This window comes from Corythoichthys intestinalis, chromosome 6, assembly GCF_030265065.1.
Source record: "Corythoichthys intestinalis isolate RoL2023-P3 chromosome 6, ASM3026506v1, whole genome shotgun sequence".
Lineage (NCBI taxonomy): Eukaryota > Metazoa > Chordata > Actinopteri > Syngnathiformes > Syngnathidae > Corythoichthys > Corythoichthys intestinalis.
Genome location: NC_080400.1, coordinates 39,485,049 through 39,505,000, shown reverse-complemented (window position 1 = coordinate 39,505,000; position 19,952 = coordinate 39,485,049). Strand labels below are relative to the sequence as shown.

Sequence of the window (19,952 nt, the reverse complement as noted above, 5' to 3'; positions counted from 1 at the left end):
CCACAATTCAGCAGTTGCATCGTTACCACAGATTAAAATGCCTTCCCAGAATACAGGCCAAGGTGCAGAATATTTCATTTTAACTCTAGTTTTCATTTCATGTCACGATGAAATAACGCCACCCAATGGTCCTGCTTGTTGGGGAAAGAGAAGAATTATTATTCATTTTTTAATTTTTTTTAATGCTGTAGCCTCATTTTGTGTCATGTAAATAGAAGTGGACTAACACAGAAGCAGGCTTGCAACAGTAGATATACAGTGCCTTGCAAAAGTATTCGGCCCCCTTAAACCTTGCAACCTTTCGCCACATTTCAGGCTTCAAACATAAAGATATAAAATTTTAATTTTTTGTCAAGAATCAACAACAAGTGGGACACAATCGTGAAGTGGAACAAAATTTATTGGATAATTTAAACTTTTTTAACAAATAAAAAACTGAAAAGTGGGGCGTGCATTATTATTCGGCCCCCTTGCGTTAATACTTTGTAGCGCCACCTTTTGCTCCAATTACAGCTGCAAGTCGCTTGGGGTATGTTTCTATCAGTTTTGCACATCGAGAGACTGACATTCTTGCCCATTCTTCCTTGCAAAACAGCTCAAGCTCAGTGAGGTTGGATGGAGAGTGTTTGTGAAAGCAGTCTTCAGCTCTTTCCACAGATTCTCGATTGGATTCAGGTCTGGACTTTGACTTGGCCATTCTAACACCTGGATACGTTTATTTTTGAACCATTCCATTGTAGATTTGGCTTTATGTTTTGGATCATTGTCCTGTTGGAAGATAAATCTCCGTCCCAGTCTCAGGTCTTGTGCAGATACCAACAGGTTTTCTTCCAGAATGTTCCTGTATTTGGCTGCATCCATCTTCTCGTCAATTTTAACCATCTCCCCTGTCCCTGCTGAAGAAAAGCAGGCCCAAACCATGATGCTGCCACCACCATGTTTGACAGTGGGGATGGTGTGTTCAGGGTGATGAGCTGTGTTGCTTTTACGCCAAACATATCGTTTTGCATTGTGGCCAAAAAGTTCAATTTTGGTTTCATCTGACCAGAGCACCTTCTTCCACATGTTTGGTGTGTCTCCCAGGTGGCTTGTGGCAAACTTTAAACGAGACTTTTTATGGATATCTTTGAGAAATGGCTTTCTTCTTGCCACTCTTCCATAAAGGCCAGATTTGTGCAGTGTACGACTGATTGTTGTCCTATGGACAGACTCTCCCACCTCAGCTGTAGATCTCTGCAGTTCATCCAGAGTGATCACGGGCCTCTTGGCTGCATCTCTGATCAGTTTTCTCCTTGTTTGAGAAGAAAGTTTGGAAGGACGGCCGAGTCTTGGTAGATTTGCAGTGGTCTGATGCGCCTTCCATTTCAATATGATGGCTTGCACAGTGCTCCTTGAGATGTTTAAAGCTTGGGAAATCTTTCTGTATCCAAATCCGGCTTTAAACTTCTCCACAACAGTATCTCGGACCTGCCTGGTGTGTTCCTTGGTTTTCATAATGCTCTCTGCACTTTAAACAGAACCCTGAGACTATCACTGAGCAGGTGCATTTATACAGAGACTTGATTACACACAGGTGGATTCTATGTATCATCATCGGTCATTTAGGACAACATTGGATCATTCAGAAATCCTCACTGAACTTCTGGAGTGAGTTTGCTGCACTGAAAGTAAAGGGGCCGAATAATATTGCAAGCCCCACTATTCAGTTTTGTATTTGTTAAAAAAGTTTAAATTATCCAATAAATGTTGTTCCACTTCACGATTGTGTCCCACTTGTTGTGGATTCTTGACAAAAAAATTAAATTTCATATCTTTATGTTTGAAGCCTGAAATGTGGCGAAAGGTTGCAAGATTCAAGGGGGCCGAATACTTTTGCAAGGCACTGTACTTTGGTAGATCGTGCATTGTGACCTTCTCTACTCAAAGTACTCATCCAGTAGAGATTGTTGTCGGCCGTTAGCGAATAATATTATCCAGTAGAGAGCGTTGTAGCTCTGATGTTAGCCACTAATGTTAGCCTTTCAGACCTAAGTGTGTGTTTACCTCTGTTCTCAGCTTTACAAGTACTTTCAAATATCACACCGAAAATTCGGCAACTATCTGCCAAAAATAGCTACAAATGTTTTATCGGTTTTCAGTTATGAAAATCGAAAGTTTTCCACCGAATAGTGTGAAGAACCTTTGTCTTCTTGTTATGACATCATCAAAACACGTCAAACAGCAACACGCTGGCTGACACTGTCTCGCTAACAACACTGGCTCACAGCCAACATGTCAGCAGTTTGCAAGTATTTAGAGGTATCATTGATATATATAAATTATTAAATGAAGGAAAATGAAATAAATTTGCTACATCACTGCTACACGCTCGTTTTTAAGTTGCTTTCCAATTACGTCCCGTGTCACATCGAGCCTGTGCGTGAGTAGTTTGAGAGTTTAATCAAGCGAACAGTATACAAATAAAGTAATACTTACGTGCTTACATGTGCATTTGCTGTGGTTTAGTACTATATTTTTATCACACGACCAGTTCCTCGTTTTGTCACATATTTTTCCCGCGACTTCCAGACCCCCCGTCTGCCAGTCGGCGTTTAATCAGGCTGGGAGCGACTTTGCTTTGGCTTCGTTGCCCCTAGGAGTCGGCCCACTTGCCTGGCTCTTAATTGATTCCACTTGTTGTACAAGAAAACAGCGAGTCTTATTTTCAGGAGTATGAGAGACTATAATAGTGAAAGCAATAAAGTCAAAAAGTGTCCTCGGAATAGTGCCAAGGCAAAGGGTATGGAAAATAATTGAATAAAATATTTTTAAATTAAAAAAAAGGAAAGAAAAAAATATATACATGTGTATTTTTCGGCCTTGCAGTTTTCGTCCAAGTGTTTCCAACATTCGGTTTCCGTTTCAGCCAAGAATTTTGCTTTCGGTACATCCCTAGTTTTAATGGTTTTGTTTAATACAAGTTCTGCACTTTGCAAATAAATCAATCGACGTGTGACAAAGGCAATATTGATGTTTAATCATTTCTAACCACAGTGTTTATATTGCAAATAATTTCATAAGAAAAGTCTTACGTTATTATTTCATAAATTTGCTTTAAAAACCGAGGTTGTTCGTACTGCCACGGAAAAAAACTTGCTAGCCGCGGAATCAAGAATTGCTCCTTCCAGAATTCAGGATTGTTCTTTGAAGAATCCACATTTTTTCACGGGTGATTCCTGGGAGTGCGGGGGGGCTGACTATACCAACATTCTCTAATCTTTGTCATGATATTGGATAATTTTATTTTTCAACTTCAATGTGCATCCATGCTTCCTATGGGATTTAGGTACAACATTATCAATGGTTGCATTCCCTGGGGATAGGTAAACAAGAAGAAATAATTCACACACACAACTTTGTTCGGCCCTGATTAATTATTTACAGAAATTAACGTTTGCGTGCAGGATTAAAAACTACTCATTGTGTTAAACCTTCTAAGTAGAAATGCAAAGGATTCTATTTCGGTGCTATTTTTGGTTTGGCTTTGGGCTAGGCAGGCACTTTAGCAAACTCAAGAGAAATGAGAGGAATCATTGCATAATTCTGAAAAAAAAAAAAAGAAACAATGATGCAAATGGCAAATTAACACAAGACACAAGATTTTTACATTTATTTCCTACTTGTATCGTTTCCTTTTTACGTCAATCTTTTCTTCAATTTGGCCTTGAGCAGGAGCTCTGTTTCTCACTGACTTTGTTTTTCATAGAAAAGTACAGTGTAAAGAGTCCCTCTTTAAGCACTGACATACTGTAGTTTTCAGTCAGATTTTTAATACTAATGGAGTACATGGAATATGATATTAGGTAAAACAGAGACAAATTGGTTTCAACATCAATCTATTTTTAGGGAACAAGTGTTGTACTGTTGTGGATTTTTTTATTGGAGTGCTGTAATAAAGCTAGCACACATAGACTAAATGAGTAGTACATTTGTGATGACAATTCCTATCACTGATTTGTTGGATTTGAAAAAATGTGCAATTGACTTTTCAAATGAACTGTCTTCCAAAAAGATTTATTATCTATCGCTCTGTGTCATGTGCACCCTGTTCCCTACACAATCCTGACAGTCGACACAAATTGACTCTTATCATTCACTTCCTATATTCTGTTAATTTTCACGCTCCACAGCCCACATCTCATTTTGTATTGTAGCACAATTGTGGAAAGGACAGACACGTATCATTGCTCCAAATGTCTGCGGGGCAGCACAGTAAGCTGTCATGAGCAAACGCTGCTCTGCGTGGGGAGGCTGTGAACCCTCACATTTTTTGGTGGTAATAAACAATCTTGCACATAAGAGAATCTTATTCGTGAGTACATTGCAGCATGGGATTGACAGCCTCAAAGAGACAAAGATCATCACAATAGCAATAATTTTCACAACATTTAATTTCTTCTTTTTTTTATGTTTGATTTTCACATTCAATGCAGTGTGCAACAGTCAACTAAGTTTATCTCATTATCACACATCATTTTGTTCTTTAGGGAGCAAAGATCTGCTAGGCAACAATCACTTGGCGTGGTTACATATTTGGTCAAAACAACATTGTTTTTTTATTTGCTTATTTGTATTTCATTTGCTCATTCACACAACTATAACAGTACAATCCATCAATCTGTTTTCCCTACTGCCTATTCTGACCCTAGACTGGTCACCTGACAATTTCACCACAGAGGCTCACTTAAACAATTAAATCCCTATTTTAATACAAAAATCCATCATGACTGCTTATCCTGTTCAGGGCCAGCGACAGACTATCCTATTGGGTAAAAGCCAAGTTACGGTACAGCAGTCAATCATAGGACACATATAGACAAACAACCATTCACAATAACATTCTCACAGGTAAATCATTTTCAGTCTTCAATCAAACTGACGTGCAGAATTTGTGAATATTGGTCAAAGCAGGTCTACTCAGCAGACTCTCACTCAAGCACAGGGAAAACATTCAAACATTACAACTTAGTGACAGGTGTTATAAATCTAACCCAGTGTGCTTCCTCAATGTAATACACACCTCTAAAATTTAGATTTAACACAACAGTAAAAACATTCAAATGCATGTTGGCAAAACATTTTTGAGTGATTTTAAAATTTTGATCAGCATCATTAACTCACTGCATGTCACTGACAGCAATCAACACCCAATTCATTTTAATCTTGGAACACTGGCTGTGAATGCTCAACTTTCAGTGCTATCCATTTTGCAGTGATCATTTGTTGTCAGCCTTCCCGGTAAAAATAGATTGGACGTCTAGCGCTGTCAATGGCAGCCAATGAGTTAACAATGTGAATTTATGCCCTGTAGCTTCAGAATGGACTTTGTGACAAAACAGTTATCATTATTACCATGATCACCGTTATAGGATGAATCATTTTCAGATAAAAATAGCTAATGTACTTCATAATATTTTCTTCTCAACACCACCTTTTTAAGTTTGTTTTTTCCTATGAAAATTCACCCTCAGGCAAAAATTCAATTTTCATTAGGTAAATCATCTTTTTTCCTGTTCATTTTTCCCCCTCTCATTTGGACAATAATATTGTACACAACACGTTTTTTTTTTTTTTTTTGCGTGTGTGTCACTGTAAACTCCAATTGCACCACTGGTATGCATTCAAAACTTGCCCCTTTTGTTTTATGTACATTAATCTGATATTTGAGTTTTTTTGTTTTTTGTTTTCATTTGTATTCCTTGATACATACAGTATTTTGCCTTTTTTTTTCTTTTTCAGCATTTTTCATTTTTCTCCAGAGCGCATATGTATCAGTTAGAGTACTTCCCTTCACCCAAGCCAGTGTGTGTCGAACACAGATATTAATTTTTTTTTTCTCACGACACTTACACCTATGAATAAATGGTTAAAAGTCTGTGATTTAAATGGAGAGAGAAAAAAAATTTCAATGGCTCAATTGTAGCTCACAGGCCACTAGTTTTCTTTCGTTTGTAAACTCCACATGATTGTATCGCATTGTGTAATCACATCATAGATGAGTGAGCATTTGAAATCTTATGATGTGGATTAGCCCCTAAAAGAAGGTAAGAGACGTAAACATGTTACAACACAAAAATTTCCTTGTACCATTCTGAGTGAGGCATAGCTAAGTAGAGAGAGCGCGTACAGCTGACATTTACATGAATACATTCCTGCATCTTATCACCATGTAATGAGCTTCTGTGCTTATTGAGAGTTCCACTTTAAACGAAGGCTTACAGTAATATTCTCTCACTCTAACGCCCCTCCCCAAACTGGAGGGCGTCGCATCAAAGCAGTCGCTCTAAACCCTCTTACACAGTTTTTGGAGGGCATCATAAAAGAGACTGGGTTTCTTTACGAGGGAGCAGCTTTGGAGAGAAATTTCAACAACATGTAATGTTAAGCATTAGTGATCAGAAACTAAGGTTTTCTCTATATGAGGGTTCACAAACAATCAGTGAGGCTTCAGTCAATCTCTTTGGACTGTTGGAATGGAATTTGAAGTTCTATTGACTGTATAAACCAGGGGTCTCCTAATCGGCCTTCAAAGGCCACTGTGGGTACTGTTTTTTTTGTGTTTTTTTTTAACTGATCAAGCACAGACAATTTAACCAATTAGGTTTCTGCTAAAACTAGCAGCAGGTCCTAATGGCAATCAACTGATTACGCTTTTAAAGGGAACCTTGGACTCAAAGACTTATTCTAATAAGCCACATTTGTTCTCTTTTACTGTAATATGTTATTAGAAACACTTAAAATATTGCCATTGATTTAAAAATCTATGATATTTAGTACATGTTTTGACCTACGGAGGGCACCATGTTTTATGCGCGCAATGTAGGTTCGGGGTGATGACGTAGCTTGTCACTTTCACTAGATGACCACTACTGGGTTACTCCAATTCTTTCTACGCGGCGAGAGGTCCAATACATAAACACATCGGTTATAAGCGGTGAGTACTTACTATTTGTGTTTTTATTGAGTCTTTTATTACCTTTTCATTGGGTCAAAATACTTTTTGCATGTGTTTCCCTCTCATACCTTTAAGGATTGTGTTTTCTTGTGGTAGCTTTAAAGCAGATTGTTGATCTGTTGACCACACTAGTCACATAGCATATTTAAACCACCCTTATTTGATACTACTACGTTTAAGTATTTTCTTAAGGCATCTTTAGTATGTTCGGTCTGTATGCATCTAAACAAAAAAAAAGATGAAAGCGCACGGTAGTACTTTGGGTGTCAAATTCGCCTCTTGTAGGAGGTTTTGGCAGAACACCATTTTTTTTCCTACTCTCTTCTCGTCTCATCCCGTCTTTCCTGTTCATTTTGCTTTTGCTGCTTGTTTTGTGAAAAACCGACAGTGCAGTCATGCTCATTAATGTTCCTCTCGGGTTCAAATTGAAAGGATTGAGCAGATGACATGTCGCTAGAGTCATACTCGTAAGCCCGCAGCATAACAATGTGATGTCACCGCCCTGCAACGTCAACAACAATGGTGACCTACTAATTAAACTAATTTTACAAATTGTATAAAAACGAAAACTTCAAGAGGGGTTTCAATATCAAATTATTTTAACTCATAATAACATTTATTCCTTAAGAACTACAAGCCTTTCTATCTGTGGATCCCTTTAAGACGCCAGATTGTTGAAAAGGTGTTGTTGTTGGAATGAAATCCTACACCAACTGCAGCCCTACTTGGAATAGTTTGGAGACCTCTGGTATAAACCATCAATTATCTCTATTTCCTGTCTTTGAATTATCATATTAGTTGTTACATTGTCATTGTATAATATCTGTGTCCTTCTCAACAGCCTTTATTAGTTTCTCTGCATTTTGCCACAGGATTTTGTAGAAAAGACATCTTCAAATTAAACCCCAATTCCAATGAAGTTGGAACGTTGTAATAAACAGAATACAATGATTCGCAAATCATGTTCAACCTAGCATATATCTAATTTAATACACTACAAAGACAAGATATGTAATGTTCAAACTGATAAAAATTATTGTTTTTATAAAACAAAAATTAAAGTGGAATTCAATGGCTACAATACATAAAAAAAGCTGGCACAAGTGGCAAAAAAGAAGTAAGAACTAGACAGGCCTTCCTGCACTTCAGAACTGTCTGTCGTTGAAAATGTGTGGTGAATTAAGAGGCATAAAATGTGCCAATGGAGACCCCATACTGTTGACCAGTAGAAGCTGTACATCAAGCAAAAATGGGAAATAATTCAACATAAAAAGCTTCAACAACTAGTGTCCTTTGTGTCCAATTTTATAAATAAATTTTGTTCAAAGAAAAAAGATAATGTAGCAGTGATAAACATGACTATGTCCCATCTTATTTGAGCCTGTTGCAGCCATAAAATTTTAAATCAATGATTATTTGCTAAAACATTAATGTTTATCATTTGAACATGAAATACTGTGTCTTTGTAGTATATTCAATTAAATATAGATTGGACATGATTTGCAAAACATCGCATTCTGTTTTAAATTATGTTTAACAGAACATTCCAACTGCATTGGAAATTGGGTTGTACGTATTAGACACAGTTTACATTCATTAAGTTATTGTTGTTACAACACAGTGCTATTGCCTGTGTACACCAGCAAGCATACTTTTTAAGACTTTTCACCATTCTCCGGTAATGAGAAAGAGTCTCAACACTTTTGACAAAGGGTGGCAGTTGACGTGAAACTAACTTTTAAGCAACAACTAAACTTTAATTCTAAAGTGTGATGCAGATCTAGTGAGGTCATTTTTAGAGAGACAAACACATTCATCACTTTCTCTGAAAATGCCAAACAAAGCACTCCAGTTTAATACAGTAAACTAAAACACAGTAGATATATAATTTGACGCATGATGTTAATGATATTCAGTATATATGCTCATTAGACATTTACCATGTGACTTTATGCCTTTGGAATGATATTAAACCATAATATTCTAGCATTCAAATGTACAGAGTACATGTCGGCATAGGCTAATAGTTTCTGACGTTTTTTTTTTAACCTTGAATAGAAATATTACATTTAAATCCCTAAAATGTATTATTTTGGAAAATGTGGTGTAGCAAATTATTACCGTATTTCCATCAACACAATATGTATTTTTCAACAACATATGGGATGTTTGATAAATTAATAATGTTTCATGGTAAGTGGAAAGGAATTCATGAATATCAGCATTCTTAATTCACAACTTCCCATCAATGCTGAGCTGTTTTTAGAACAGATGTGGGTTACTAATGTGGTACATGGGGGCTACCTAACGCGACGGGCACCATGATGGGGATCCCTCTGCTACATAGTGCTACAAAAACAAACAAATACAAAATATAAAAACATACATACTGTACCTATACACAATTCAGTTTTGAACACCTTCCTTATTACTTGGTGAATAATCCACTAAATGTTTAGGCTTTTAATTAGTCTCTTCTGAAGAAATGTGCGCACTGTACATTCTTCTCTTTTAACTTCTGTGTTGGGCTTCTGTGCTTCTCTTCCTTCCTGCACGCAAACGTGTGTGTAACTCGAGCCCCTCCTGCCAGCTTACGCTGCTTTGGGTAGCTCTGCTCACTAAGTTCAAGTACAAGAAGCCAATCATATTGCAGGCTAAAGACTCCCAAAAAAGCTTATTATGGGCTATTTCAGTGGTTTCTGATACCATGACTTTTTAAAACCTCGTTATACTTTCAAACTAACATACCTTTTTCTAATAAATTATTCTATTATCAGTAGCCCTCTTCCTTTAGCCCTGTTTCCACTTTTAGGTATTCTAAGCCAAGGAGTCAACCAGAGGTTGGTAGTAATTAGAGATCGACTAATATGGGTATTTCAGCACGGATACTGATACAGATTATTCGTAGTTAGACGGGCCGATACTCGAATTTTGGAGCTGATATTTTTTTGCAGTAAAAGTGTAAAAATTTGCGTAAATAAAAACATTGAATAATGCAAACACTGAACTTCACTGAAATGCCTAAATCATGTTTATTGAATTACACAAATAGAAAATTAATAGCTAGGGGTGGGGTGGTTCAGTGGTAGAGTAGTCGTTCCCCAACCCAGAGTTTGTGGGTTCGATTCTAGATACTAAATACAAGATTCAAGATACTAAACCCCACATTTTTCCTGTGCTGCGTCACCAGTAGGTACTTTAGGTGAAGATATAGAGTGAGGTGTTTTGAGGGCCTTAAAAAGGTGGAAGGCGCAATACAAGTGTAACTCTATTCAGCATTACCATTTAACCGATCAGAGGACAGGGTGAATACGAGTTCACGTGAAAGCAGGCAGGAGAGGCGTGGATGAACCTGTGATGAAGTGAGTAGTTTTAAATTGATTTCTTCATATCGGCCGTTCGGATTTTTTAAAAAAGGCCGATACCCTTATACTTCAAATTTCCAAATATCGGCTTGGCCGATAATCAGTCCGTCTCTATTAGTAACTCATTACATTTACTCTGTTACACTTACTTGAATAACTTTTGGAGAAAAATCTACCTCTAAGAGTAGTTTTACCATGCCATACTTTTTCCTTTTACTTGAGTAGATTGGTGAAGAAGAAATGCTACTGTTACTCCGCTACTTTGCTATTTTTTTCTCTCTTGACTTTTATTTTTGGCAGCACAGTGGCCCACCCACTATCACTAATTAGACGCAAACAAATAATAATAATAATAATCAGCAGCAAATATCACATGACTCCATTATACCAATTAGACATAACAAAACAGTTACATCACCACACACAAACTTGTGTCTTATGATCACGTCGTGTTCTAATCGCAAGTGGTGTCTTTAAAGCGCTGTAAAAAAAAATAAATAAAAGTATTTCAGATAGAGCTCTTCAGTCAAAAAATAAATTTGAAATTGAACTGATTTGAAATGCTTTGTTTTTTTCCCCCATATTTTTTTATTGTTTTACAAAAAATAAAAAAAAAAAGGAACTGAAAATTCAAAACATGGTGAACACAAGGTCATCTTTCGCAACCCAAATAAGGATAAGAAAAAATCTCATACACATTCACATACGCATTCACACAGCTTGCAAAGACAAAAATGAAAAAGACTTCTGTATATAGAAGACATAATTTCTTTCCTAGATTTCTTTTGTTATACAATGTACATATATGGTTCCCATAATTTCACAAAGTCTTGTTTTCCTTTAGCGATGTAAGTCAGTCTTTCCATTCCTATGCCTTCTGAAAGTTTCTTAATCCACTGTCGTAACAAAAATTGTTTTAGTTTCATGGTGAAAAAATTCGTTTATCCACTAGAGGACAGTCATGCTTATGGGACGGGTTATTTTCATTCCTATTTTTTGTCGGAGTTTGATGGTTCTCATATATTTTTAGCCTAATATGGTCATCCAATATTATATAGCATAATAACAACAGTTCATATAGATCACCTTGTGCTGAGAGATCAGCTAATGGGATATAGTATAATAACAGTTCAAATACAGTGTATCACAAAAGTGAGTACACCCCTCGCATTTGTGCAGATATTTAAGTATATCTTGTCATGGGACAACACTGACAAAATGACACTTTGACACAATTAAAAGTAGTCTGTGTGGAGCTTATATAATAGAGTTCATTTATTTTCCCCTCAAAGTAACTCAAAATATAGCCATAAATACCTAAACCCCTGGCAACAAAAGTGAGTACACCCCTTAGAAACTACGTACATCCCTAAATGCCCCCCCCCCGTCTCATCAGACCATAGGACATGGTTCCAGTAATCTATGTGCTTTGTTGACATGTCTTCAGCAAACTGTTTGCGGGATTTCTTTTGTACAGTCTTCAGAAGAGACTTCCTCCTGGGGTGACAGCCATGCCCACCAATTTGATGGAGAGTACAGCATATGGTCTGAGCACTAACAGGCTGACCCCCCACCTCTTCGATCTCTGCAGCAATGCTGACAGCACTCCTGTAACGAGTCACATGACATTTTTGAGGGAAAATGACTAGCAGTACTCAATTTGAACATTTAGGGATGTACGTAGTTTTGGGGTGTACTCACTTTTGTTGCCAGGGGTTTAGATATTAACGGCTATATTTTGAGTTATTTTGAGGGGGAAATAAATTAACTCTATTATATAAGCTGCACAGACGACTTTTCATTGTGTCAAAGTGTCATTTTGTCATTGTTGTCCCATGAAAAGATATACCTAAATATCTGCAGAAATGCGAGGGGTGTACTCACTTTTGTGATACACTGTAGATGACCTTGTGCTGAGAAAAAGAAATATTTTTGTCTATTGTTTTAAAAATGAATAAGACATCATATGGATTTACTCAGTACTTGAATCATTTTCTCATTGTATACTTTTTTTTCTTATATTTGAGTAAATTTTCTTAACTAATTTTACTTGTACTTGAGTATTATTATTTTTAAGTAACGCTACTATACAGTACCCACCCATGGTGTCAACTGTAGTTTGCTTTATTTTATTTTTAAAGGTCTATAAATATCTTCACGCAAGTGGCTAAAGCTTGTGTGGGCCATCTGGTCCATATCCCCCAAATACGACAATGTGGATTTGTGTCCATTACAGGTCTACACACTGTTGCTTCAGCAGGTGTTCATCTTGTTTACATATTTTGTCTCGGGTGAACTTAATTCTCCTTGAAAATGGCATGCAACTCAAAATGTATCACAATACATGGGACAGGAAAAACTGACTTCTCAAGGTGTGTCCACTGCCACTGGTTAGTCCATGTGATGGTGAAACACAATAAGCCTCTTAAATCTAATCCTTCTCCCATGTTGGCAAAGGAGCATTTCACACACAACCACACACACGCACGCACACATAACCTTTTGGAGTAAAAGGAGCACATCATCGCATTTTTTAAAAATCATTTTGACCACTCCAAATGTCCACAAAGTAAAGTTGGGATAGCATTACATGAAGAACATTTAAAATCACTACCGTACCACTTTATTTTTTCATTATTTTTCTTGAATAGCAATACAGTGGTATGCATCATAATATATTATATGTGGTTTCAATTCCACACAATGTTTTTGTACGCCTTTGTTGACAAATTTTGTCATAATTTGAGAATATTTCAACATTTTCTTCTCAAATTTGTCACTAAAGAAAGATATTTATTCTACTAGTTATTTTTCCTGATTGGACATTACCAGTTTCCATGGAAATTGTATATATACATTTTGTTTTAAAAATATATATTTACTTCAGTTGTAGCTACCTAGTAAATATGAAAAAAAGTACCAAAATTTACAGTAGGATTAAGCATTTTTGTGGTAACCAATGACTTACATGCATCTCGTTACCATTCTAACCACACAATGTACTATATTACAATGTATGTCTTTGTGTTTTAAGATCTCACACAAAATGACTACATAAGGGTTTATGGAGATTAATTTATAGATGTGAATGTGTGTGTGATTACCAGTACTTGTTTGCCTGTATGTGTACAGTGATTGAAAAGTAAATCCCCCCTTGTACCCAGCTGGCATAGACATAGGAGCCTATAAACTCAGAAAGAAGCAGAAAATAGATTGGCACAATGTGTACATCCTACAATAGTGTTAAAATAAATTTAACAATATACAACACATTATTGGACGTTATTATCAATGGTGTTCTTCTCTGTTTCAGACTACCTTTGTTCACCAGAGGAAAACGTACACATGATCGACTTCACCAGATTTAAAATTCGTGATATGGAAACAGGAACGGTCCTTTTTGAGATCACCAAACCTCCTGCACCAGGTCAGCTCAAAACCTTGACACAAATGGGTCACATAATGGTCACTTTAGCACAAGTCAACAACCTTTTTGAAACTGAGAACGACTTCCGGCAAGGGTGATATACATTTAAAATATAATTCATCTCTTGGAATGACCTCTCTATTATTTTTTATATATACAATATACACAGTGAGGAGCAGAGGTATTTGCACCCCTTGTGCACTCATATAGAAATAATCTGGGGGGGAAATAACAGGAATCACATTATATGATTTTTTTTTTTTTAACTAATTTATATGTAATTCACTAGGGTTCATAAGTATTTGTACCCATGAGAATCAGCAATAATTATGACACTCAGAGTTGTGCGTCTACCTTAAATAAAGCCCACCTTTACATTACCCCATAAGTAACCACCCACCCACCACTTGTTTGAGCTCATTATTGTCACCTGTGCACCCCACAGTCAGTCATAATCCTACTGCTACCATGGGCAAGAAGACCAGAGAGCTTTGGAAAGACACCAGAAAAACAATTGTTCAGCTCCACATAGCTGGAAAAGGCTATGGGACAATTGGAAAGCAGCTTGGTGAGAATAAATGAATAGTTTTAGCAATTGTTAGAAAATGGAAAAGGCTAAACATGACTGATAATCTACCCAGGACTGGGGCTCCATGTAAAATGTCTCCTCATGGGGCATCACTCATGATGAGAAAAGTGAGGGCTCAGCCTAGAACTACATGGCAGGAGCTGGTCAATGACCTGAAAGGAGCTGGATGCACAGTTTCAAAGGCTACTGTCAGTAGAACACTTTGGTGAAATGGTTTGAAATCAGAAACCTCATGCTTTTGGCGCTGCTTTTCAGCAATGGGAACAGGACGATGGTATTGTATAAGATTCAGGGCCGGAATGCTGTTCCGGTACACAGTGCTTTGATTCCAAAAATATGACAGCCAAAATATGACAGCAACTGTCAAAACGCTATGTAAAAAAAATGCTAAGCTGCCACACATGCCAAGAAGAAAACAATCTACCAACATCAGATTTACATACACAAGTGTTAACAACAAGCATAATAAAGTGCTTGTGTAGCGTAATCCGTTTCCACCGATAGTTATTTTATTCTACAGACGGCATGGAGGTTTCCCCAGCTGCTGCAGTTATCCGAGTCTGACGATGAGTTACGTCAATGTGCGAATGCAACAGAAAATGGATCAAATCTTTAAGAGCAAGGAAAGAGGAGGCTTATTTATCATATCTAGTTTTATTTGCTCTGATGGGGAGGCTCAGAACATCTTACCTGTCAAAGTGCATTTTGAACTTATATACTATGTTCATTCATGTTAGGCTACTTATTAATTTCCTTATGATATAAAAAAGTCATTGTTTGCTGTCAGGAATGAGCGGGCAGGCAGGTGGTGTGGACCCAAATGCAGGGAAACAAAAAAAGGCAGCAAGGCAGGGAACTCAAAAAACGTTTTAATTATAACTAACCAAAGGCACAAAGTACAGACAAAAGGACTGGGGATCAAAAAGGCAAGGTTCAAACAAAACTTGCTTTACCCAAGGGACTAATACACGAGGGCTTGGACAGGACTTCAACTTTGACGCAGACACTGACATTGACATAGACAATGACGCAACAAGGAGTGACAAGAAACTGGGTCTTTGTATACACACACGCAGACAAGGGGTAACGAGACAACGAGGAACAGCTGGGTAACACAGGTGGATGCAGATTGCAGGATACACTGGGAGAACACACACAGGTGAAAGCAATGGGCAATCACAGGGACAAGTCACACTAGGAGAAAACAAACACAAAACCTAACAGTTTGCGCGATCTTCAAAATATATTCCATTTTACTCTGCATAATATAAGTCATTTGCACTTATTTTTATGAATGTATGTAACATATCTTTACTGTAAAAAAAAAAAGAAGGCAAAAGTAAATGTTTACATTAACTTTATTTTAATATACATCCTATGTTCTTAAGTAGTTAAAATTCAGATTTGCCATTTAGTATGTGAGGAAATGAGGGAAAATAAAAATTAGGAGATGGAGGTTGGGTTTATTGTTGTTTTTGTTAACTTTTAATTTTGCAAATCATTGAAAAATTACAACTTTGAATGAATATCAGTTTTTGTATGTGTTTTAGGAGGTTTGACCCCCCCTCCCAAAAATGAATATAAATAAATAACTGAGTAAATAAATAAACAAACAAAATTTCTGGCTCCGTGGCGACCTTCACGACGGGGAGTTCCGGCAAGAAATTCTAGCCACTTTCACCCCTGGAAAGCAGAGGATGAATGGTGAAATGTATCTTCAGATTTTGAGCCACAACCTCGTTCCCTCAGTCAGAGACTTGAAGATGAGTCGTGGCTGGATCGTCCAACGTGTCAATGATCCGAAACAATAAATTACAAATAAATTATTTTAAAAATCATACAATGTGATTACTGGATTTTTTTTTTTTTCAGATTATGTCTCTATGAGTGGAAATGCATCTATGATTGAAATTTCAGACCTCTCCCTATTTTCTATGTGGGTGATCTTGCAAAATCACAAGGGGTGCAAAAACTTCTGCTCCTCACTGTAACTAATAATCAATTATTCAATTACAGCATGTAGTACTGATCATGTTAAAGATTTCCCTCAGCACTTATATACGATGTTACATTTAACAAGGAAAGAAACAGATATTATTGTTCAACACTTAAGGTTTATTGGAATCCCGGGAAACGTTTACATTTTGTCAACTAATGGACAGTTCTTTCCTCACGAGTAAACTGCAGAATTTAGAGTAAAGCTCAATCTTCTGGTGCTATATCTGGAATGTACTTCACACAACAGAGTAAAAAATTGTGCTCTATTATGGAGGTTCTGCTGAATTTGAGTGAATTGTTTAACCTTATTTCTTGTAATATAACAATTATCTATTTTATTCATAGCAGGAGGCAGAAAACAATGTGATCCCAACGCCGGCCGCTTTGTTCGCTACCAGTTCACCCCCGCCTTCCTACAATTGCGGCAGGTCGGAGCTACGTAAGTTTGTCTTTTGCTTGAGTGAGAGGCCAGAGGGAATTAAATATAAATGCTGGATAAGACAGAGATTAAAAACTTGTGTGCGCAGTTCGTCTGCTCTAGCAGAAGAGTCAAACAGGATGTAGTGGGAGGTTGTGTGGGCTGATAAGTGAGAACATAGAGAACAGACAAGCTGTCAATGCTTCGAAGGCATGGTGGTCAATGGTTAATGCACAACTTTTGTTTTAATACGTGCACAGATATACTTACTTACACATGGATGGGTATTGCAATAGCAGCTTCACTTCTTTTATGCAGCACTAGAAACAAAAACCTGAGTGGTTTTAAAACAGACTGATTCTGAATTTGAATTTGTGTGTGTCTCGTGTGTGCAGGGTGGAGTTCACAGTGGGAGACACACCCATCAACAACTTCCGTATGATCGAGAGACACTACTTTCGTGACCAGCTACTCAAGAGCTTTGACTTTGAGTTTGGTTTCTGCATGCCGAGCAGCAAGAACACATGCGAGCACATCTACGAGTTCCCTGCACTGTCAGAGGATATCAGTAAGTGCAGTTGCACATGAAACCCATATTTTGGTGCAGAAACAGTTGGGGTGGAGGTGGCGTAAATTATCTCCGTTGGTCACACAAAAATTAAACTTCACCTTATAGTGATGGTTGTGTTCAGTCCCAAGCCTTGTGTTAGATGAAATTATTGCTTTGACACAGTCATTGGGCATTTATAGGCTATTACAAACTTTTCGGGTTGGTTTCAATTACCGTATTGGCCCGAATGTAAGATGGTGGGTTTTTTTTTTTTTTTTTTTTTTTTAAGTAAGATTGAAAAAGAGGGGGGCGTCTTATATTCGCGGTCTAGACGTTATACCCATTCACGACGCTAGATGGCGCCAGATATCATTGTAGCGATGTTCTGTCACGACAGATCTAAGCTACTCTGAAGTTTAACCAGTTTGCATTATTTTATTGCAATGTTTATTCCTATTCAGATTTGTTTCAAGACTACAGTTACAGTTAGACTTCACTTTTATGGTTAATGCAGTTATTGCAATTTTGTTGTTTTATCACAATAGACCCCAATCACCAACGTCACACAATCACGTGATCGCTGTATTGTGCCGCCATATTGTCCGTCATTGTGTGTCCGTATTGTCAATGATCGTAGTTTCTAAAGGTGGATTCACTTGCAAATTATGGAAGCCCCGGTGCTTTCAGACGCTGTAAACTCATTGGATGAGTTGCATAAAAGCCGTTATTTGGAAAAGCTTCGGTCGATCCAGTCGCCAGATCCATATTTGATGCCCAAACCGATGTTTCCTTCCGTCCGGTCCCGTCACGTGCGTCAGAGCTCGTCCTGAGACCACAAAATTTCCAATCATACTCCAGTTTATGTCACGATGAGGAGTCGGGTACCCGAAATCGGCACCGGCCCGAATATAAACCGACATTTGGTCAGCTGAGCGTCACCGTTGTCGGGATTGTAAAATGAAACTTGATCGACAACGGTCCGGTGTGTGCCGCGTGAAATGTCCTCCCTGACGGGAGCGCTTATTTATAACGCTTTATTGACGTGAAAACATCAAATGTTTTCATGGACGCCTTACAGTAATGGATTTACGACCGTAAGATCAGTTTTAAATAATTAAGTTACACAAAATATTAGTACTGTATTTTAGTAACAAATCGTGGACTGGGCCACATAACCATCTTTGAACAGAAATGTATTAGTCTACAGGTTTTCACGACCATATCCCAATGACAATCACACAGGTATGACATTTATTAGTTCAAGCAGAGTAAAACAATACATATTCACGGTACAAGAAAGTCGTTTCCGTGTGGGCGCTCCCGTCAGGGGGGACATTTCACGCAGGGCGGCTATTTTTTTTTGCACAACACCTGTTCTTGTGCTCACCTTCTTGCTGCGCGACCGTGGCGACGAGCTTCGTAGTCTCCGTCTGATGTCTGCGATTGTGTTGGCATCATATTGATGTTTTCGCCGCTGTCTAACGGCTGTCGACACAAACACATCATGGACCGAGATAAAACAAACCGTGCTGCTTTCGAGATTTGCCCTTTTAACAATGAGCACACAGCAACTACTAAAATGACCGTTTGTCTTCTCTGTTACTGCAACCAACCGCCACACATGCCTTCACCATTTTGATTAATCAATGTTAACGATTGTCAGGAAGGTTATTGGGTTTGTTTACTAGGCGGCGATTCCTTAGACAAGCAGAAAAAACGCAGTTATAGGAGGAATGTACGTAGCGGTAATATGTGAACATGATGAGCTGACGGACAATATGGCAGCTCCAGTCAGGGGGGCGGAGTTGTGACGTCACGTGATTGGGGTCTATAGATTGGTTATTTACATTTCTAAAACCAGAAGCTATTCATTTACGAATGTGATTGCACTTTAGTTTACATATTTAAATGTTCAGATATTAAGATTTGAATGAGGCAAAAACCCATGCTATTTCTCTCAAATATATTGTTATAATCATTTGTTTTGGATGTACCGTAATTTTTTTCTGTAAAAAAATTTATTTGGTGTTCAAAAAGTCTTTTTTCAAACTCGAGTCTTGAAAAAAAAAGGGTCGTCTTTTAATCAGGGCCGTCTTATATTCGGGCCAATACTGTACTTGTGGATTTTTGCTGTTGGCTGCAGGACTTATAATTACCGTATTATCTGCATTATACAGTGCATCGGAGTGTATCAATGAATGGCTTATTTTAAAACTGTAGTGGTGGTTGGGGTTGCGTTATACATCTACTACTCCGCTAAAAGCAATGTTATGCCATGATTAACCAATATTGATCCATATATAAGGCAGGGGTTAATTTGTGCCGGATCCTGCTGGAACAGGATCCGGCACCTCTTGATTTTGGCATCCCTGTGTTCTGGGACTTATTTGGGCAGATCCAGCACCTCTCGCGTGACGTGCTGTGCAGACTATAGCCTAAATAATTGTAAATTTTTGTCATAACATTTATACCATGGCTATTATCTGAAATTGAGGTTTGTAAGTCCCACAGCATGGCAAGTGGGCATTTGCGTGTTGTTTTCAGCACCATTTTCTGCGTATGTTCCGGGACCTGTGCCTATCTTGTCATCCCTGCGCCATTTTATGACCTT

The 19,952-nt window shown here is 37.8% G+C and overlaps 1 protein-coding gene across 2 annotated transcripts in view; it reads left to right on the top strand.

Annotated features, from left to right (window-relative positions):
• unc119a (unc-119 homolog a (C. elegans)) overlaps positions 1 to 19,952 on the top strand; it is a 29,174-nt gene that overhangs the window by 7,668 nt on the left and 1,554 nt on the right. The window contains exons 2-4 of one of the 2 annotated variants that reach the window (XM_057838976.1): positions 13,673 to 13,786; positions 16,719 to 16,812; positions 17,187 to 17,359. In XM_057838976.1, the coding sequence (XP_057694959.1) occupies positions 13,673 to 13,786; positions 16,719 to 16,812; positions 17,187 to 17,359 (381 nt within the window). The remainder of the gene's footprint in view (positions 1 to 13,672; positions 13,787 to 16,718; positions 16,813 to 17,186; positions 17,360 to 19,952) is intronic. The other variant, XM_057838977.1, reaches the window with a different exon arrangement.